This window comes from Echiichthys vipera (genome assembly GCF_963691815.1).
Source record: "Echiichthys vipera genome assembly, chromosome: 22".
NCBI lineage: Eukaryota > Metazoa > Chordata > Actinopteri > Perciformes > Trachinidae > Echiichthys > Echiichthys vipera.
Window position 1 is genome coordinate 2,275,615 of NC_139847.1, and position 21,547 is coordinate 2,297,161.

Sequence of the window (21,547 nt, forward strand, 5' to 3'; positions counted from 1 at the left end):
TTATTTAATCTAAATGTGTTTATTTCTTTATTTGAGCATTTATTTATTGATAGTATATTTATCTATTATTTTTTTTAAATAAAAATTTTCCCGTTACATTTTGCCCCTCATTTATTTCCCCAAACTAAATTTTTATTAATAACAAAAATACGTTTGGGGAAATAAAAACATTATTTGAAAATCTAAATCTAATTGCGATTAAAAAGGCACCAAAAATAAATAAACGTGTGGTTTATTTTTCACCTCTGTGATTATTCATGTGTTTAATTTCCCAATTTACCAATTTTTATTTAATCAAAAATATTTTTACATTTAGTTGTTTTTAATTTTTTTGTATTTAATTATTTAAAAATATTTTTTTAATAATTTTTTTTAAATATTTTTTATATTTTTCTGTATTAATTTATTTTTATTTTGTTTTTTCTTTGCTTTTAATTTAATTTAAAAATAAATACAAATGTTAAACGCCTTCATTTATTGAGTATTTATAATATTTCTGGTGCATTTAACGTCATAATCATTTATTCATCGACTCATTCTTCATAGTTCTCTGTTTGCTCAGAGGCACTGTGGCAGGAGACACTCGTCCTTCTGGTTCCTGGGCTCAAATAAAGAAAGTGTTGAACGTTACCCGGCTGAGGCTGCAGCCGCAGCTGCAGCTGCAGCGCCGCAGACGTAGAAGCCGAGCTCTCCACAGGGGGCGCCGCGCAGCTCGCCACCTCAACACACAAACAGTTCATGGTTTATTGTTTTTATACAAACACGACATCAAAGTTCAGTTTTTAAAGAACATTATAATAAATATTTATATATTATTCTGCAGTTTCACACATTTATCTCTGAGTTTTGTCTCAAAATTGATCTAAAAACTCCAATAATAATAAATTAAAAAGTCAATAAAAGAATAAAAAACTAAATTAAACAAATATGTAAAATTCAAAAAATAAAAAGGAAAAAAAACAAAAAAATTAAAAAACAAAAGTTTAAAAAACAATAAATAAAAAGTAAAGAAATTATAAAAAATAAATTAAATAAATATAACCAAAAAATAAATCAAAGGTAAACAATAACGAAAGAAAACAAACTAAAATTCAGTTTTTAAAGAACATTATAATAAATATTTATATATAATTATGCAGTTTCACACATTTATCTCTGAGTTTTGTCTCAAAATTGATCTAAAAACTCCAATAATCTGTTTGTTTTGTTTTGTTTTGTTTGTTTTACTTGTTGGTGTCATTGCCAGGCAAGCCCCGCCCCCTCCGGCCCTTCCTTGCTTCTGATTGGTCCAACCACTGAGGGCGGAGTCTTCGCTCCCAAACCAGGAAGTGTTCTTCAAAACAACAACAAACAACAAGAAAATATTATAATAATATTATTTATAGATTAATTACAAACAAACAAACGTTAAACACAACAATAAAAAAAACAAAACTAATAAAAAACAATATTTAAAAAATAAATAAAAGAATAAAAAACAAATATGACTCAAAAAATAAAAAGTAAAAAAACAACAATAACAAAAACAATTCAAACAAAAATAGAATAAATAGAAAACGTTAAAAAATTAAAAAGTAAATAAAAGAATAAAAAACTAAATTAAACAAATATGTAAAATTCAAAAAATAAAAAAGGTAAAAACAAGAAATAAAAAGTAAAAAAAAAAAAAAAATAAACAAACAAAAAGCTTAAAAAACAATAAATAAAAAGTAAAGAAATTATAAAAAATAAATGAAACAAATTTAACCAAAAAATAAATTAAAAGTAAACAATAACGAAAGAAAACAAACTAAAAAAGTAAAACATAAATAAATAAAGTAAAAATTAATAAAAACTTAATAAAACAAAAATAACTTAAAATTATTTCCTTGATTATTTTTCAGTTTAGAGACGATTATAATCCGTCACAGTTATTAATAATTACATCATTATTATTAATAATCACATTAATATTATTAATAATGACACTAATCACCTGTGGAGTCGTGTCCCCGCTCAGCCACACAGGAGTGTGTGTGTGTGTGTGTGTGTTCACCAGCTGACGCACAAACTCCCTCTCCTCCGGAGTGTGAAGGGTCGCCAGGTCACTTCCTGTCTGAGAGCACAGTAACTAACACACACACACACACACACACACAGACACAGACACAGACACACACACAGACACACACACACACACACACACACACACACACACACACACACACACACACACACACAGACACACAGACACACAGACACAGACACAGACACAGACACAGACACACACACAGACACACACACACACACACACACACACACACACACACACACACACGTGTCATGTCTGAATCTTCGTGTGTGATGGTTTTAAATGTGTGTATTTACTTTGGCAGCGCTCCACGAGCTCCACACGGGGAAGAAAGAGAAGCACGTCGGCCCAAACCCGAGCCACCGAGGCGGGCATGGGGGCGCCGCCGCCTCCGCCCCTGAAGACGCCTCCTCCGCCCCTGAAGACGCCGCTGCCTCCGCCGCTGCCTCCGCCCCTGAAGACGCCTCCTCCGCCCCTGAAGACGCCGCTGCCTCCGCCGCTGCCTCCGCCCCTGAACACACCTCATCCAGTTATTGAGTCATAAACGTGACGTCAGCGTGTTTCTGAGACTTTTTATTACCTGGAGATGAAAGTGACGACTCCATCAGGAGGAGAGTGAAGAGGAGACGAAGCGACACACACACCATCATCCACCTGGAACACACACACACACACACACATACACACACACGCACACACACACACTCTTTTAATAGTTTTGCATCTATTTTTAGCCATTTTGCATCTTTTTGTGCTGGTTTTGCATCTATTTTTAGTCATTTTGCATCTTTTTGTGATGGTTTTGCATCTATTTTTAGTCATTTTGCATCTTTTTGTGGTGCTTTTGCATCTATTTTTAGCCATTTTGCATCTTTTTGTGGCGGTTTTGCATCTATTTTTAGCCATTTTGCATCTTTTTGTGGCGGTTTTGCATCTATTTTTAGTCATTTTGCATCTTTTTGAGGTGGTTTTGCATCTATTTTTAGCCATTTTGCATCTTTTTGTGCTGGTTTTGCATCTATTTTTAGTCATTTTGCATCTTTTTGTGATGGTTTTGCATCTATTTTTAGTCATTTTGCATCTTTTTGTGGTGCTTTTGCATCTATTTTTAGCCATTTTGCATCTTTTTGTGGCGGTTTTGCATCTATTTTTAGCCATTTTGCATCTTTTTGTGGCGGTTTTGCATCTATTTTTAGTCATTTTGCATCTTTTTGAGGTGGTTTTGCATCTATTTTTAGCCATTTTGCATCTTTTTGTGCTGGTTTTGCATCTATTTTTAGTCATTTTGCATCTTTTTGTGATGGTTTTGCATCTATTTTTAGTCATTTTGCATCTTTTTGTGGTGCTTTTGCATCTATTTTTAGCCATTTTGCATCTTTTTGTGGCGGTTTTGCATCTATTTTTAGTCATTTTGCATCTTTTTGAGGTGGTTTTGCATCTATTTTTAGTCATTTTGCATCTTTTTGTGGTTGTTTTGCGTCTTTTTTTTAGTCATTTTGCATCTTTTTGTGGTGCTTTTGCATCTATTTTTAGTCATTTTGCATCTTTTTGTGGTGGTTTTGCATCTATTTTTAGTCATTTTGCATCTTTTTGAGGTGGTTTTGCATCTATTTTTAGTCATTTTGCATCTTTTTGAGGTGGTTTTGCATCTATTTTTAGTCATTTTACATCTTTTTGTGGTGGTTTTGCATCTATTTTTAGTCATTTTGCATCTTTTTGTGCTGGTTTTGCATCTATTTTTAGTCATTTTGCATCTTAAATCAAAGGCTGCGACCCCTTTTCTGCGTCTCAGCATCAAATAAAAACCCTGCATCAAACATTAACCAGGAACAGAACCTGGAGGAACAGAAGCCGAAGAGCGACGCTGTGAAACATTAATATGATTTACTGTTTTATAACGAGACTTTCTATAAAATCTGCGTCCTGAAACATGAAAACCTCACGTTTCCTGTGTGTTTGTGCAGGTTCACGCCCTGAACCTGAACCTTGGACGCAGAAGCAGCGACAACGTTACGGTGAAAACACAAAGTCTCGTAAAAATATCAATAAAATCATAAAGTTCGACGCTTTATAAAAAGCTTATGAACGTTTATGTGACGCTCCTGTTTTAACGCGTCCGATATGAAACTTTGTTTTACAGAAAATGTTTTTTACGGTAAGTTAGAAATGTTGTCGTACAGATAAAGATTTATTTTATTTATTTATTTATTATTGTAGATTTATTTAAATTGATGACTCAGCTCTAATTTGCTAATTCATTATTTTTTATTAACATGTAAAAAAAGAAAATAGAAAATAATAATTTTACACAGAAAACATGAAGATAAAAGAAAAATAATAACTGAAGTTTTATTTTTATGTTTTTAAGTAAAAACTTATTTAACACACAGTCATTTATTTATTTTTATTTATTATTATTATAATTATTATTCTTATCTTAATTGTGCTTTATTTAACTAAAATAATTAATTATCATATATTCATATCAAACATAAACTATAATAATTTCTTGCATTTTGATTTAATTTAATTAAAACATTAAAACTTATTGAAATGTTAACATCAAAAAATATAAATGTTTCAGAATTTTAAAAACAATAATAAAAAAATAAAAAAAATAAATAAAAAATAAGGAAATAAATGAAAGGAAATTAAGAAAGAATGAATAAAAATCTAAACAATCAATAAAATATAATAATAATACTTTTATGTTGTTTATTTTACGTGTATTTTGTTAAATCTTGTTAAAAGTCTTTGTGGGTTTCTTTAAAACAGCAGATTGAGACGTTTTGATCCATGAAAATCACATTTTTGGATCCGTTTGATAAGAAATGTCGGATATTGACACCAGCACGGATGCGTTTCCTCTCAGTTCACAGTTCACACTTTAACTTTAACTCTATTCTGATCAGATTGATGTTTTTATGCTTATTGTCACTCTGACTCTTTCATCTTTGCACTCAAACTGTTGCACGATCGTTTCCCTCGGGATAAAAAATAATAAAAAAGCTCCTTGAATGTTGGAAACGCAGCTTTAAGAGTTCAGCGCCTTTAATAAAGTTATGATGTCAGTAAATCTGAGAAGCTTCAGTGCAGAACCTTCTACTCTCACACGTTCATCTGCTCGGTTCTAAAACGCTGCTGTAACAGAATCCTGCATCAAATCTGTGTTTCCTGACCTTCTCCTCTCGTGCTCGTGCTCGTGCTCCGGGTCCAGATCTTCTTCCTCTCCTGCAGCGTTCGCTCGACTGATGACAGAGCAGGGAGTGACATTCACAGGAAACCAGTGCGACCGGATTTGTTGCTCCGGGCGACGCAGCTCTGACTCCACCTGCACGGGAGTCAGAGTCAAACTGACCTCATTCAAGATAAACCGCATTTTGCATCTTTTTGTGCTGGTTTTGCTTCTATTGTTAGTCATTTTGCATCTTTTTGTGGTGGTTTTGCATCTTTTTTTAGTCATTTTGCATCTTTTTGTGGTGGTTTTCATCTATTTTTAGTCATTTTGCATCTTTTTGTGGTGGTTTTGCATCTATTTTTAGTCATTTTGCATCTTTTTGTGGTGGTTTTGCATCTTTTTTTAGTCATTTTGCATCTTTTTGTGGTGGTTTTGCATCTATTTTTAGTCATTTTGCATCTTTTTGTGGTGGTTTTGCATCTATTTTTAGTCATTTTGCATCTTTTTGTGGTGGTTTTGCATCTATTTTTAGTCATTTTGCATCTTTTTGTGGTGGTTTTGCATCTTTTTTTAGTCATTTTGCATCTTTTTGTGGTGGTTTTGCATCTATTTTTAGTCATTTTGCATCTTTTTGTGGTGGTTTTGCTTCTATTTTTAGTCATTTTGCATCTTTTTGTGGTGGTTTTGCATCTTTTTTTAGTCATTTTGCATCTTTTTGTGGTGGTTTTGCATCTATTTTTAGTCATTTTGCATCTTTTTGTGGTGGTTTTGCATCTATTTTTAGTCATTTTGCATCTTTTTGTGGCGGTTTTGCATCTATTTTTAGTCATTTTGCATCTTTTTGTGGCGGTTTTGCATCTATTTTTAGTCATTTTGCATCTTTTTGTGCTGGTTTTGCATCTATTTTGAGTCATTTTGCATCTTTTTGTGGTGGTTTTGCATCTGTTTTTAGTCATTTTGCATCTTTTTGTGGTGGTTTTGCATCTGTTTTTAGTCATTTTGCATCTTTTTGAGGTGGTTTTGCATCTATTTTTAGTCATTTTGCATCTTAAATAAAAGGGTGCGACACCTTTTCTGCGTCTCAGCATCAAATAAAAACCCTGCATCAAACATTAACCAGGAACAGAACCTGGAGGAACAGAAGCCGAAGAGCGACGCTGTGAAACATTAATTTGATTTACTGTTTTATAACGAGACTTTCTATAAAATCTGCGTCCTGAAACATGAAAACCTCACGTTTCCTGTGTGTTTGTTCAGGTTCACGCCCTGAACCTGAACAAACTTGGACGCAGAAGCAGCGACAACGTTACGGTGAAAACACAAAGTCTCGTAAAAATATCCATAAAATCATAAAGTTCGACGCTTTATAAAAAGCTTATGAACGTTTATGTGACGCTCCTGTTTTAACGCGTCCGATATGAAACTTTGTTTTACAGAAAATGTTTTTTACGGTAAGTTAGAAATGTTGTCGTACAGATAAAGATTTATTTTATTTATTTATTTATTATTGTAGATTTATTTAAATTGATGACTCAGCTCTAATTTGCTAATTCATTATTTTTTTATTAACATGTTAAAAAAGAAAATGGAAAATAATTATTTTACACAGAAAACATGAAGATAAAAGAAAAATAATAACTGAAGTTTTATTTTTATGTTTTTAAGTAAAAACTTATTTAACACACAGTCATTTATTTATTTTATTTTTTATTATTATAATTATTATTCTTATCATAATTGTGCTTTATTTAACTAAAATAATTAATTATCATATATTCATATCAAACATAAACTATAATAATTTCTTGCATTTTGATTTAATTTAATTAAAACATTAAAACTTATTGAAATGTTAACATCAAAAAATATAAATGTTTCAGAATTTTAAAAACAATAATAAAAAAATAAAAAAAATAAATAAAAAATAAGGAAATAAATGAAAGGAAATTAAGAAAGAATGAATAAAAATCTAAACAATCAATAAAATATAATAATAATACTTTTATGTTGTTTATTTTACGTGTATTTTGTTAAATCTTGTTAAAAGTCTTTGTGGGTTTCTTTAAAACAGCAGATTGAGACGTTTTGATCCATGAAAATCACATTTTTGGATCCGTTTGATAAGAAATGTCGGATATTGACACCAGCACGGATGCGTTTCCTCTCAGTTCACAGTTCACACTTTAACTTTAACTCTATTCTGATCAGATTGATGTTTTTATGCTTATTGTCACTCTGACTCTTTCATCTTTGCACTCAAACTGTTGCACGATCGTTTCCCTCGGGATAAAAAATAATAAAAAAGCTCCTTGAATGTTGGAAACGCAGCTTTAAGAGTTCAGCGCCTTTAATAAAGTTATGATGTCAGTAAATCTGAGAAGCTTCAGTGCAGAACCTTCTACTCTCACACGTTCATCTGCTCGGTTCTAAAACGCTGCTGTAACAGAATCCTGCATCAAATCTGTGTTTCCTGACCTTCTCCTCTCGTGCTCGTGCTCGTGCTCCGGGTCCAGATCTTCTTCCTCTCCTGCAGCGTTCGCTCGACTGATGACAGAGCAGGGAGTGACATTCACAGGAAACCAGTGCGACCGGATTTGTTGCTCCGGGCGACGCAGCTCTGACTCCACCTGCACGGGAGTCAGAGTCAAACTGACCTCATTCAAGATAAACCGCATTTTGCATCTTTTTGTGCTGGTTTTGCTTCTATTGTTAGTCATTTTGCATCTTTTTGTGGTGGTTTTGCATCTTTTTTTAGTCATTTTGCATCTTTTTGTGGTGGTTTTCATCTATTTTTAGTCATTTTGCATCTTTTTGTGGTGGTTTTGCATCTATTTTTAGTCATTTTGCATCTTTTTGTGGTGGTTTTGCATCTTTTTTTAGTCATTTTGCATCTTTTTGTGGTGGTTTTGCATCTATTTTTAGTCATTTTGCATCTTTTTGTGGTGGTTTTGCATCTATTTTTAGTCATTTTGCATCTTTTTGTGGTGGTTTTGCATCTATTTTTAGTCATTTTGCATCTTTTTGTGGTGGTTTTGCATCTTTTTTTAGTCATTTTGCATCTTTTTGTGGTGGTTTTGCATCTATTTTTAGTCATTTTGCATCTTTTTGTGGTGGTTTTGCTTCTATTTTTAGTCATTTTGCATCTTTTTGTGGTGGTTTTGCATCTTTTTTTAGTCATTTTGCATCTTTTTGTGGTGGTTTTGCATCTATTTTTAGTCATTTTGCATCTTTTTGTGGTGGTTTTGCATCTATTTTTAGTCATTTTGCATCTTTTTGTGGCGGTTTTGCATCTATTTTTAGTCATTTTGCATCTTTTTGTGGCGGTTTTGCATCTATTTTTAGTCATTTTGCATCTTTTTGTGCTGGTTTTGCATCTATTTTGAGTCATTTTGCATCTTTTTGTGGTGGTTTTGCATCTGTTTTTAGTCATTTTGCATCTTTTTGTGGTGGTTTTGCATCTGTTTTTAGTCATTTTGCATCTTTTTGAGGTGGTTTTGCATCTATTTTTAGTCATTTTGCATCTTAAATAAAAGGGTGCGACACCTTTTCTGCGTCTCAGCATCAAATAAAAACCCTGCATCAAACATTAACCAGGAACAGAACCTGGAGGAACAGAAGCCGAAGAGCGACGCTGTGAAACATTAATTTGATTTACTGTTTTATAACGAGACTTTCTATAAAATCTGCGTCCTGAAACATGAAAACCTCACGTTTCCTGTGTGTTTGTTCAGGTTCACGCCCTGAACCTGAACAAACTTGGACGCAGAAGCAGCGACAACGTTACGGTGAAAACACAAAGTCTCGTAAAAATATCCATAAAATCATAAAGTTCGACGCTTTATAAAAAGCTTATGAACGTTTATGTGACGCTCCTGTTTTAACGCGTCCGATATGAAACTTTGTTTTACAGAAAATGTTTTTTACGGTAAGTTAGAAATGTTGTCGTACAGATAAAGATTTATTTTATTTATTTATTTATTATTGTAGATTTATTTAAATTGATGACTCAGCTCTAATTTGCTAATTCATTATTTTTTTATTAACATGTTAAAAAAGAAAATGGAAAATAATTATTTTACACAGAAAACATGAAGATAAAAGAAAAATAATAACTGAAGTTTTATTTTTATGTTTTTAAGTAAAAACTTATTTAACACACAGTCATTTATTTATTTTATTTTTTATTATTATAATTATTATTCTTATCATAATTGTGCTTTATTTAACTAAAATAATTAATTATCATATATTCATATCAAACATAAACTATAATAATTTCTTGCATTTTGATTTAATTTAATTAAAACATTAAAACTTATTGAAATGTTTAAACATCAAAAATATAAATGTTTCAGAATTTTAAAAACAATAATAAAAAAATAAAAAAAATAAATAAAAAATAAGGAAATAAATGAAAGGAAATTAAGAAAGAATGAATAAAAATCTAAACAAACAATAACATATAATAATATTACTTTTATGTTGTTTATTTTACGTGTATTTTGTTAAATCTTGTTAAAAGTCTTTGTGGGTTTCTTTAAAACAGCAGATTGAGACGTTTTGATCCATGAAAATCACATTTTTGGATCCGTTTGATAAGAAATGTCGGATATTGACACCAGCACGGATGCGTTTCCTCTCAGTTCACAGTTCACACTTTAACTTTAACTCTATTCTGATCAGATTGATGTTTTTATGCTTATTGTCACTCTGACTCTTTCATCTTTGCACTCAAACTGTTGCACGATCGTTTCCCTCGGGTTAAAAAATAATAAAAAAGCTCCTTGAATGTTGGAAACACAGCTTTAAGAGTTCAGCGCCTTTAATAAAGTTATGATGTCAGTAAATCTGAGCTCCTTCAGATTTCTACTCTCACACGTTCTTCTGCTCGGTTCTAAAACGCTGCTGTAACAGAATCCTGCATCAAATCTGTGTTTTCTGACCTTCTCCTCTCGTGCTCGTGCTCGTGCTCCGGGTCCAGATCTTCTTCCTCTCCTGCAGCGTTCGCTCGACTGATGACAGAGCAGGGAGTGACATTCACAGGAAACCAGTGCGACCGGATTTGTTGCTCCGGGCGACGCAGCTCTGACTCCACCTGCACGGGAGTCAGAGTCAAACTGACCTCATTCAAGATAAACCGCATTTTGCATCTTTTTGTGCTGGTTTTGCTTCTATTTTTAGTCATTTTGCATCTTTTTGTGGTGGTTTTGCATCTTTTTTTAGTCATTTTGCATCTTTTTGTGGTGGTTTTCATCTATTTTTAGTCATTTTGCATCTTTTTGTGGTGGTTTTGCATCTATTTTTAGTCATTTTGCATCTTTTTGTGGTGGTTTTGCATCTTTTTTTAGTCATTTTGCATCTTTTTGTGGTGGTTTTGCATCTATTTTTAGTCATTTTGCATCTTTTTGTGGTGGTTTTGCATCTATTTTTAGTCATTTTGCATCTTTTTGTGGTGGTTTTGCATCTATTTTTAGTCATTTTGCATCTTTTTGTGGTGGTTTTGCATCTTTTTTTAGTCATTTTGCATCTTTTTGTGGTGGTTTTGCTTCTATTTTTAGTCATTTTGCATCTTTTTGTGGTGGTTTTGCATCTATTTTTAGTCATTTTGCATCTTTTTGTGGTGGTTTTGCTTCTATTTTTAGTCATTTTGCATCTTTTTGTGGTGGTTTTGCATCTATTTTTAGTCATTTTGCATCTTTTTGTGGTGGTTTTGCATCTATTTTTAGTCATTTTGCATCTTTTTGTGCTGGTTTTGCATCTATTTTTAGTCATTTTGCATCTTTTTGTGGCGGTTTTGCATCTATTTTTAGTCATTTTGCATCTTTTTGTGCTGGTTTTGCATCTATTTTGAGTCATTTTGCATCTTTTTGTGCTGGTTTTGCATCTATTTTTAGTCATTTTGCATCTTTTCAGGGCGACGTTAACATCACCTGCACTGGAGTCAAAAAATAAATACTGATCATTCAGCGTGAGTCCAAATAAATCTGCTTAAGAATAAGAAAGAAAAGACGAGTTTCAGTTCATTTGTCCCCATTCACTGATTAAATAAATGTTTTATTTTGACTCATATTTCAGGACTTTTTCATTTAAACATCATCACAGGTTTGCAGCGTCCTCTACGACGCCGCGGGGCCAAGTGTGAAAAACAGACATCACAGCCCCGGGGGAGAGGGGTCATAATTAGAGAGAGATGGTGCAGATTTACGAGATTAAAAAGTGTCAAATCTACGAGAAAATAGTCAAAAATGTCTAAAATTCAAAGCCACCGACATTCGGGTCGAATCGACCAATCAGATCACTGCAGTCTATGACCTGCTAACAGCCCTTATCACCATAAAAGGGCATGTATGTGACGCTGGGGGGGAGATGCGTCACATGAGCGCTCGTGTAACGTTTTACATTTATTTACTGGTGTTAAACTAAAGTCTCACTTCTTACTTTTGTTACCAAATATTGTTTAAACGGCCCAAAAATGACGCTGACACCGGTGAACTAGCGTATTGATTTGCTTAAATTTATTATTTTTATTAATTTCAAAGTAATTAAACTTGTATTTTGAGTCTTTTTACCTTAAATCTGAACATTGCTGCAGCGAACGTGTGTCAAATCTTATTAAATATGATGGATTTCAGTCAGAAATGTCGACAAAAACACAAACAAACCCTTAAAAACGACGTCGTTCTGTTTATAAAAGTCACAAACACGGTTTCTGCTCACCCGCCTGCGCTCAGGTCGTTATCGTCATGGAAACGCTGCGTTTCAGTCGAGCGATGAGTCGTTTCTCACGGTTTTCTGCAGCTTTGAACGTCTCTGTGTTGCATCAACTCCTTCCTGAGTGGAGTAAACACACACACACACACACACACACACACACACATGCAGGTGTGTGTGTGTGTGTGTGTGTGTGTCACAGACGGGACACGTGTCATCATCATTTGACTTCATTCTCAGTTGAACAATGATGGAGGTAAAGGGCGAGAGGAGGGGGCGGGAGGAAGATCCTAGAGGGAGGCGGCCACAGCTGCTGTGCATCCTGTTAGTGTGTGTGTGTGTGTGTGTGTGTGTGTGTGTGTGTGTGTGTGTGTGTGTGTGTGTGTGTGTGTGTGTGTGTGTGTTCCCGTAGAAAGACACCACCTAGAACAGAGGAGCAGTGAAACCCACGGAGCCGGTCTCAGGAGACAATAGACGTAACATGAGGACGGGACACAGGGACGATTTCTGCGTTTCCTCTTTGTGTTCGAGGAGAAGTCGCACCTTTAATTCACTTAAACACTTAAACACTTAAACACTTAAACACATGTGAAAATGTTAAAACTAAATATGAATCAGCTCCTCTGTCAGGAAAGTCCTGAGTCACCGTTCGGACACTAAACTAAACTACGACGAGTGACCGAAGAAAGAAACGTGAAGTTTATGAATGAACCTGAACTTAACCGTCTCCTTTAGTGGTCTAAACTTAACCGTCACCTTTAGTCTAAACTTAACGGTCATCATAACTGCGTGTGTTGTGTGTTTCAGAACTGCAGCTCTACGTGTTGTGGTTCTACGTGGCCCCCCCTCGCCTCCACATCCTGGATCAGGATCAGGTCGTTTCAGCAGCCGCATTAAACCCAGAGACTCTGGAGGAGCTGGTTCTTCATCACTAAGGTAAAACATCTATTTTAAGTCATTTTGCATATTTTTGTGCATGTTTTGCATCTATTTTTAGTCATTTTGCATCTTTTTGTGGTGATTTTGCATCTATTTTTAGTCATTTTGCATCTTTTTGTGGTGGTTTTGCATCTATTTTTAGTCACTTTGCATCTTTTTGTGATGGTTTTGCATCTATTTTTAGTCATTTTGCATCTTTTTGTGTTGGTTTTGCATCAATTTTTAATCATTTTGCATCTTTTTGTGTTGGTTTTGCATCTATTTTTAGTCATTTTGCATCTTTTTGTGGTGGTTTTGCATCTATTTTTAGTCATTTTGCATCTTTTTGTGGTGGTTTTGCATCTATTTTTAGTCACTTTGCATCTTTTTGTGATGGTTTTGCATCTATTTTTAATCATTTTGCATCTTTTTGTGTTGGTTTTGCATCAATTTTTAGTCATTTTGCATCTTTTTGTGCTGGTTTTGCATCAATTTTTAGTCATTTTGCATCTTTTTGTGGTGGTTTTGCATCTATTTTTAGTCATTTTGCATCTTTTTGTGGTGGTTTTGCATCTATTTTTAGTCATTTTGCATCTTTTTGTGGTGGTTTTTCATCTATTTTTAGTCATTTTGCGTCTTTTTGTGTTGGTTTTGCATCTATTTTTAGTCATTTTGCATCTTTTTGTGGTGGTTTTGCATCTATTTTTAGTCATTTTGCATCTTTTTGTGCTGGTTTTGCATCTATTTTTAGTCATTTTGCATCTTTTTGTGCTGGTTTTGCATCTATTTTTAGTCATTTTGCATCTTTTTGTGCTGGTTTTGCATCTATTTTTAGTCATTTTGCATCTTTTTGTGCTGGTTTTGCATCTATTTTTAGTAATTTTGCATCTTTTCGTGGTGTTTTGCATCTTTTTGTGTTAAAATACTGCGACTTTTAGTTTGAAAATACGATGACTTGAATTCAGTTGGGCCAGTCCAGTGACCCCCCCCCCCCCCCCCCCCCCCCCCTTGTGTGTGGTTCTGTGCAGAGATGCAGTGGACCCACCAGTGTTTCGGGGCGGTTCTGGTCTTATTAACTCTGGCTCCGTCCGTCCGCTCCTTCTCCCGCGGCGCCAACCACGCCTCATGTCGGGACATGATTCCCGGCCACATCCGAGCTCAACCGCAGGACCTGCAGCGGAGCCACGTCACCCTCCGCACGTCTGCTTCCTCCTACCTTCCTGGACAGTTAGTAACAGGTAACTCTCATTTAACCCACTGATTAGTTAACTGACCAAGTAAGGACCAACTTACGTGTCAGCACAGTTGGTTTAACTTATTCGCATTAACAGGTTCGTACGATATCTTACCAACTATGACGTGTTCATACAGCTTTATTTATTCATAACCTTTATTTAAACTCTGGAATATATTCGAGGAGCAACCTCGTTGGCAATAAAGTCGAGATAAAAACACAAAAATCTAAATATGAGAGAAGTAAAGTGACACAGACTGATGAAAACAGAGAAATCAAGTTAAAATCAGGAGCAGTTATGGATTTAAATTGTCCGAATTGAGGAGTTTGAGAAGTTTCAGGTGGTTTTGCGGAAAAAGTGTTAATAAAGAAGTGTAAGTGAGGGTTAAGTGAGTGTAAACAGAGGGAACCTGCAGAGTGATCCACGTCATGTGAGCATGTTGGATGAAGAGTTGATACTAAAGAAGTGATACAAGACGGTAAAGGACCAACGAGAGCTTTAAAAACCAATCAAACCCAGTGTCTATGACGCCTGTTATGGCGCACTCACACTGTCGTTCTGTCCCGGGCCAAAACCGGTTTTTCAGCTAAAGCCTAGTACCTTTAAGCAGTGTGAGTGCACCCGCTCCGCGCATAACTGCGGACAGCTGGTCGTCCACGGCCCGCTTGAAAGAGGTGGGCTTTAGCGGAGCCGTTTGCACATGTACGAGCACGAGCAAGAGCACGAGCCCTACGGCAGTAGCGGTATGTGCGCCTGTTGGGACGTAGAAAAAAGAAGGAGGGACCATGCGCGGACATTTCAAACAATGGCGGTGAAAGGTTCACGTTGGTGTGATGCGGAGGTGGAGTGTTTACTGCAGATTTGGTCGATGAAAAGATTCAAAAACAGTCGACAAGACGCACAAAAACTCTGAGGTCTACGGAAAGATCTGGAAACAAAGCCACGCATCGCCATGACGTCATCAATGCGTGTGACGTGTTACGGCGTGATGACGTATAGGCAGCAAGAAGCATTCTCCGAGGCCCAGGTAGTGTGAGTACAAACGGGCCTGGAGGGGGGGACAAGGACCCTAAAGCACGGGGCGCGGGACGGAGGCACAGTGGGAGGGCGCCCTTAGAAAGGAGGGCCATTCAACTTTAGATTACAGGTCCCATGATGAGTGTTGGAGCTGTCGCCTGTGATTAATCTCAGGGTTGAAGGATCTACAGCATGGGGGTCAAAGTGATCCAGTAAAGAGTCGCTGTGGCTGCAGGTTTTCATTCCAACCAATCAAAAACACACCTGATCCAACAAATCAACTCTGTGAAGACAGTTCAGGTGGTTGAGTAAGTCGAGTCAGGTGTGTTCTTGCTTGGTTGGCATGAAAACCTGCAGCCACACGGCCCTTTACTGGATCAGTCTGACACCCCTGATCTACGGTGTCATGTGGGTGCAGAGTTGTAGCTAAAGTATAAAATCTCTCCATAATCTGAAACCGACATAAAAGAAAAGTTGCCTCGATAAGTTTCTTCCTGCAATGAAGAGGAAAGGGTGATTTAATTCATTCATCTTCAGCCTCTTACCCCTGTCGGGGTCACGGGGGGCTGGAGCCGATCCCAGCTGACATCGGGCGTGAGGCGGGGTCCACCCTGGACAGGACGCCAGTCTATCACAGGACACATAGAGACGAACAGAGACAGACAACCATTCACACCTACGGGTGATTTAGAGTCATCAATGAACCCAACACCTGCACGTCTTTGGACTGTGGGAGGAAACCGGAGAACCCGGAGAAAACCCACGCAGACACGGGGACAACACGCAGACTGGCGACAGTGCTAACCACTACATTACCGTGTAATTTGTCATTGATCCAAGACTCCAAGATATTTGTACGCAGCGACTCTTTCAATAGTTTAATTAGTGGAGTAAGTCCGGTGTTTTGGACCCATCCACCGTCCCGACCCTCCTCTCTACGTGGATTTTGGTGCTTTTATGCTACTTCAACTTATTTCCTTCTGTCCTTCTCCATAATTTATACGGTAAAGAATATGTGGATTACATACGAATAACAGCGCATCACTTGTCATAGTTATATATTTGAACAGTGAATGAGTGAATGTCTGGTTGGGTATAGGTTTCACTTACTGACTACCAACGCTTTGCATCCATACCTGCGTCCTCAGTAACTGTCCGAAGCTCTCGGGACTTCATGGGTTTCCTGCTCCAGGCTCGCAGAGTGGAGGGTCCAGAAGGCGGGCCGGGTGTTGGGGTTGGGGTCGGAGCCAAAACCGCTGTTGGAGCTGGGGTCAGGTCTACGAGAGTGGGCCCAGTGCTGGGCGGTGGCTCCTGGACCTTCACTCCCCCTGGCACTCACATCCTGCGCTGCCTCTCGGAGGGCGACACCCTCACGCACTCGGATAAACAGCTGAAGAGGAACCTGTCGTTCGTGTGGAGGGCTCCTGATGCACCCATGGGCGACATCAGGTTCTAGTAAGTTCAGGGTTTCAAACAACTATCGTAACATTCAGTCAAAGATTTACAGAAACCCTGCAACCCTCTTGTTTGTTTGTCGTTTCAGCATGACGGTGGTGAAGTCTTACTTTGTGTACTGGGCTGGTATTCAGTCTGCAGTGGTGCGCGATGGGAGTCACAGTCATTGGAGTGGGAGTAACATCACAGGGATGGATGGAGGGAATTCAATTTTCGCACTACAGGAAGATGAAGTCACTGCTTTGCCAGGTATGCACCTCCCACAATGCTAAATGTGCTTGAGGAGCAGCCTATGGACTCAGGAAGAAGTACATGTCTGTGAGTCTGTGGTCTAAAACTCATGCAATACCTCAGGGTCAAGGCAATCCACCAGCTAGACATCCTGCAATGACTATCTTTCTGTTTCTCTATCCACACCTCATCCTAATACAATGTTCATCTCTTACCTTGTTGCCTGCAGTTCTTAAAGACAAAAAAACACCAAGCAAACAAGGAAGCCAGACAAACAGCCCTGCTGCTTCCCTAGAACCTCCTACAACAACTAGTAGTGCAACCCTCAGCTACAAATCTCAGGAAAAATCCACAGAAGTCACTCGTCCAGTCTTGGAGATGAACACCTCTGTGACTTTGGCGTCTCTTGGAGGTTACCACGTGACACATCAGGTGGTCGATACAAACAACAGTCCTGTGACTTTAGGTTCTCTTCAAAATGCAACCAAAGGCAGTGAGACTGACAACTATGCAACTTCAGGATCCCTCTCAGGTGTAACTGAAGAGGCGCGCAGAGACACAGGAAGCCCCTTTACTCATACCGAGGACCCCAAGAGCTCTCTTTTCTCACCCAGCCTCCTTCCTCCCACAGCAGCTTTCTCCTTAGCTGAGGCTAGAGGGGTTAAACTTACGACCACACTTTTGCCCAATGAAACAGTGCCAAACTCAACCAGTCCTCTTTCCCTGCTGCACTACCTTGCTTCCCTCGCCACTTTGAAGGAAGGTAGAAGAAACTTTCAGGATCCAAAACTGACCACTCCTAAAACAAAAAACAGAACATTAAATCCCCAAACCACCATCACAGCAATACCTTTAACCAATCACAGCCCCCACAATACAAGACCAACATCCCAGAATCCAAGAGGACCAATCCAGGACCAAACTCGTTCAATAAAGATCGAGCCCCAGAGAAGTTCATCACAACCACGGAGGACTAGCCTAATCAAGTCCCAAATTATACTAATCAAGGATGAAATGGGTCGCCAGTCCCTGCCCCAGACCCAGCACCCGCAACTCAAGCCTCTTCTGGTTCAAACGTCTCCATCCAAACTACTTCTCCAGACCTTTCCCTTCTCCCAGTCACCTTCATCTAAGCCCTTCTCCCAGTCACCTTCATCTAAGCCCTTCTCCCAGTCACCTTCATCTAAGCCCTTCTCCCAGTCACCTTCATCTAAGCCCTTCTCCATGTCCCAATCCTCTTCACCAAGCCTGATTCGACCATCCAAAACTCCCACACTTCAGTCCTTTCTCAAGTCTCATACAACTTCACCCCTTACTCAGGCCAACCCTCTATCCCTCCAGCTGATTCCCAACAAGCCCATAAGCAATTTACCGACACCTCGGCCTGAAAATAGTCCATCTGGAAACAAAACTGGACAGAGGCAAACCAGTCCACCTCCCCCTCTGCTTCAGACAACTGCACCTCTGAACAGTCCTCCTCAACCTCAACCTTTGAGCAGTTTTCCCCAAACTATCCCAACTCCAACTAAGGGTCAAACTAACTTTCCCCAGACAAACCAGTCCACATCTGACGCACCAACTGAGGTGTCGAGTACCTCCCCCCGACCATGGTCCCAGCCCTATTCCAAATCTGGTGCCCCACAGGAACAAACCTTTGGGTGGAGGAAAACTCAGTCCTCAGAAACTCCTCCATCCATCAAACCTCTGCCCTTCACTGCGAGGTTTGACCCAACCTTCACACTGGATGAGGGTAAAGAGGTCACAGATCTTCAGTCTCCAACAAAGCTCCAAACCACGAGCCCAGTCTTTGCATCCCTTCTCTCAACCACCCCTTCTACTTCCCTTTCAGTGTCTACAACTCATTCTTCAGCCTTTCCTTCCACCCATACTTCGCCTGTCTCTTCCCTTGATCACCCTTCTGCTCCTCTTCATCCCTTTGGCGCTTCAACCCTGGTGTCCATACAAACTTCTCTCTCCCATGGGTCTTTGTCATCTTCTCGCTCTTCTTCCTCCATGAAGAACCAACCCAAAACAACTCCGGCACTTTCTGCTCTGTTTACTCCTTCCCCGATCTCCATTCCTCCTCATTTGCCCTCTCTTCAACCTTCCTCTACTTCCCCTGTTCAATCCTCCATAACCTCTTCGACCACACCCTCCTCCAACTCCTCCAAATATCACTCACCAGCTCCCTTGTTTTACTCAGTTTCTTTGTCTACTTCTTCCTCGCAATCCATCACACGTCCAACTGTTCCTTCACCCTCTTTTTCCACCACCTCCTCATCAGCTTCTTCCATTTCTTCTCCTCCTACCTCAACATCTCCTCCCTCCTCACTCAGTTCTTCATCCTCCTCAAACCCATCTGCCAACTCTTCTTCTTTGGTGTCTTCCCAGTCCACCTCCCCTCATCCAGGACCCTCTCCAGCTCCCCGTCGTTCTCTCTACAACCCTCTCACATCCACCTCCTCCCTTGTGCCTTTGCAACAACTCACCCTTGGTACAAAGTTGCCAATCCAAAACCACATCACACCATCTGATCCTGAGCCCAACCTCAACCTACCAACACAGAGAACAGTGGTTCACCCAAACCCTGAACCCCGTCCAAACCTTGACCCAAACTTCAAACCAAATCTTGGCCAAGGATTGAAACCAAACCTTCCCAACGCTGACACCAAACCCAAACATCCCTCCAATCCTCCTGCAACTCCAGACAAGGAAGGGAAGTATCCAGACATTATCCCCAGACACAGTGCCTGGGAGCTGGGCATGCTGCTGGGCTGCTCAGCTGGCCTGGGCATGGTGCTGGTGGTCGGGGTAAGGTACGTTTACCGCCAGGCCTGTGGCAAACGGACAGGGGTGACGCTGAACGACAGGGAGAGGGAGTACGGGAGAGGAGAGAGGGGGCTGCTCCATGTCCAGGAGTGTGGAGATTTGGTGAGAGTCCGGAGAATCCGAGAGAACAGTTTCGTGCTCCTCGCAGAGTACGATATCCTGGCGTCACCTGGAGACTGAAGGTTGCCCACAACGATAAGTTTTAAGTACCAAAATATTTCTTAAAATCAGAGATGCTGGAAGGGCAGAAATAATTGTATTAGGTAAGGCGCCCTTAGCAACATTAGATTTTACTGAAGTAGTGTAGCATTCTGTTACTAACTCATCTCATCTTCAGCCTCTTATCCGGGGTCGGGTTGCGGGGGCAGCAGCTCCAGCAGGGGACCCCAAACTTCCCTTTCCCGGGCCACATTAACCAGCTCTAACTGGGGGATCCTGAGGCGTTCCCAGGCCAGTGTGGAGATCTAATCTCTCCACCTGGTCCTGGGTCTTCCCCGAGGCCTCCTCCCAGCTGGACGTGCCTGGAACACCTCCCTAGGGAGGCGCCCAGGGTTCATCCTTACTAGATGATCCTGAACCACCTCAACTGGCTCCTTTCAACACAAAGGAGCCAGCCAGGAACTCGGAGTAGAGCGGCTGCTCTGTTACTAACTGAGAAATACAAATATACAAAGTTACCTTGATTATTGGAAGCTAGTTAGTCTAACACATCTTTCCTGTTAGCTTCTAAAGTCATGAAAATAATAGTCCTACTTGTACGAAACAAGGTTGTTTTAAGTCTTTTTGTCGGTCGGTGTTGGTGTTGGTCCGTCCGTCGCTCAGTCGTCGTGGTCCAGCGCAAGATATCCGCGGGGTGTCCTTGTAATACCTTGTTGTGTTCATTCATCTTTTTCTTTTTTAACACCACAATCAGCTTAAACGCTCTCCTCCAACACATTTTTGGTGCCTGACAAAGCATCTAAAACAGTACCTGGCAGACTGTCATGAAAAGGAGTTGTGGGTATTCATGACCCTCAGAGGATGGATCATATTCAGTGACTATATTTAGGCTTAATATTCATTTAGCACCAGATTTTACACTTTTACACAAACATTTAACGTCAGACTTTGGTGAAATAGACCGAGCACACTCTTGGGGTGAACCGTTTGTAATTTGGACCCCATGAGTTTTCGACTCAGGCCGAAATAATCAACTCTGGGACGTCATTTAACACTTTTAGCTTCACCATCAATGCTCTATATCCACCTTTAGTAGTTTGTTCCACCCACTTAATGCTATGAAGTGAAATCATTGAAGCCTAAAGGAACCATTAACAACTTAGCTGGACTTTTAATCTTGTTTTCCAACTAGTTTGTGAAACGTTCTGCCTCCAACATGTTAGGAGAACAGGTAGGATAGTAGGGTACTCGCAGACTAGGCTAGCATAAACACGCACCGTCTTGGTGGACACGTTTAATTTGTCTTTTACTGACACACGGGCGTCAAGTCCCGCTCTATAACTTTATAATTAGATAACGTATGCGTGTATTAGTCATCGACAGTATTAAACATCAACACTTTATCTGTTTGTAATTCAAATTCAGTCGTACGGATGCACAATAAAGTATATTTTCAGTATTATACGTTGTGTTTTTCTTGATTTTCACCCTTTTATTGCGGGTTTTTGTGGATGACAGCGGCGGTTGCTTAGTCATTAGTGTGTTAGAGAGCCTCTCGGGTCTGTCAGCTGATTATAACTTCATCCAAACGAGGTGACAGAAGATGCCATCTGTGCAAAAAAGATGGGTCAGTGGAGTAAAAACGAGCTGCTAATGATAATTCCCTGAGTGTTTTTCCCCGTTTGATCAGACGACAAATACAAGAATGTTCTCCAAATGTTCCTGCGTCTAAGCCGAGTCTGA

The 21,547-nt window shown here is 38.9% G+C and overlaps 1 protein-coding gene across 1 annotated transcript in view; it reads right to left on the reverse strand.

The window, feature by feature from the left end:
• The window catches only part of LOC310964188 (uncharacterized protein), a 16,857-nt gene extending 4,816 nt beyond the window's left edge, over nucleotides 1–12,041 (reverse strand). The window contains exons 1-9 of the mRNA XM_083937229.1: nucleotides 11,967–12,041; nucleotides 10,193–10,344; nucleotides 7,725–7,876; nucleotides 5,251–5,402; nucleotides 2,652–2,725; nucleotides 2,368–2,582; nucleotides 1,976–2,110; nucleotides 1,228–1,333; nucleotides 632–719 (exon numbers count right to left, since the gene is read on the reverse strand). Of these exons, the coding sequence (XP_083793355.1) occupies nucleotides 632–719; nucleotides 1,228–1,333; nucleotides 1,976–2,110; nucleotides 2,368–2,582; nucleotides 2,652–2,725; nucleotides 5,251–5,402; nucleotides 7,725–7,876; nucleotides 10,193–10,286 (1,016 nt within the window). The 5' untranslated portion in view covers nucleotides 10,287–10,344; nucleotides 11,967–12,041. The remainder of the gene's footprint in view (nucleotides 1–631; nucleotides 720–1,227; nucleotides 1,334–1,975; nucleotides 2,111–2,367; nucleotides 2,583–2,651; nucleotides 2,726–5,250; nucleotides 5,403–7,724; nucleotides 7,877–10,192; nucleotides 10,345–11,966) is intronic.
• Nucleotides 12,042–21,547: the final 9,506 nt, after the last annotated feature.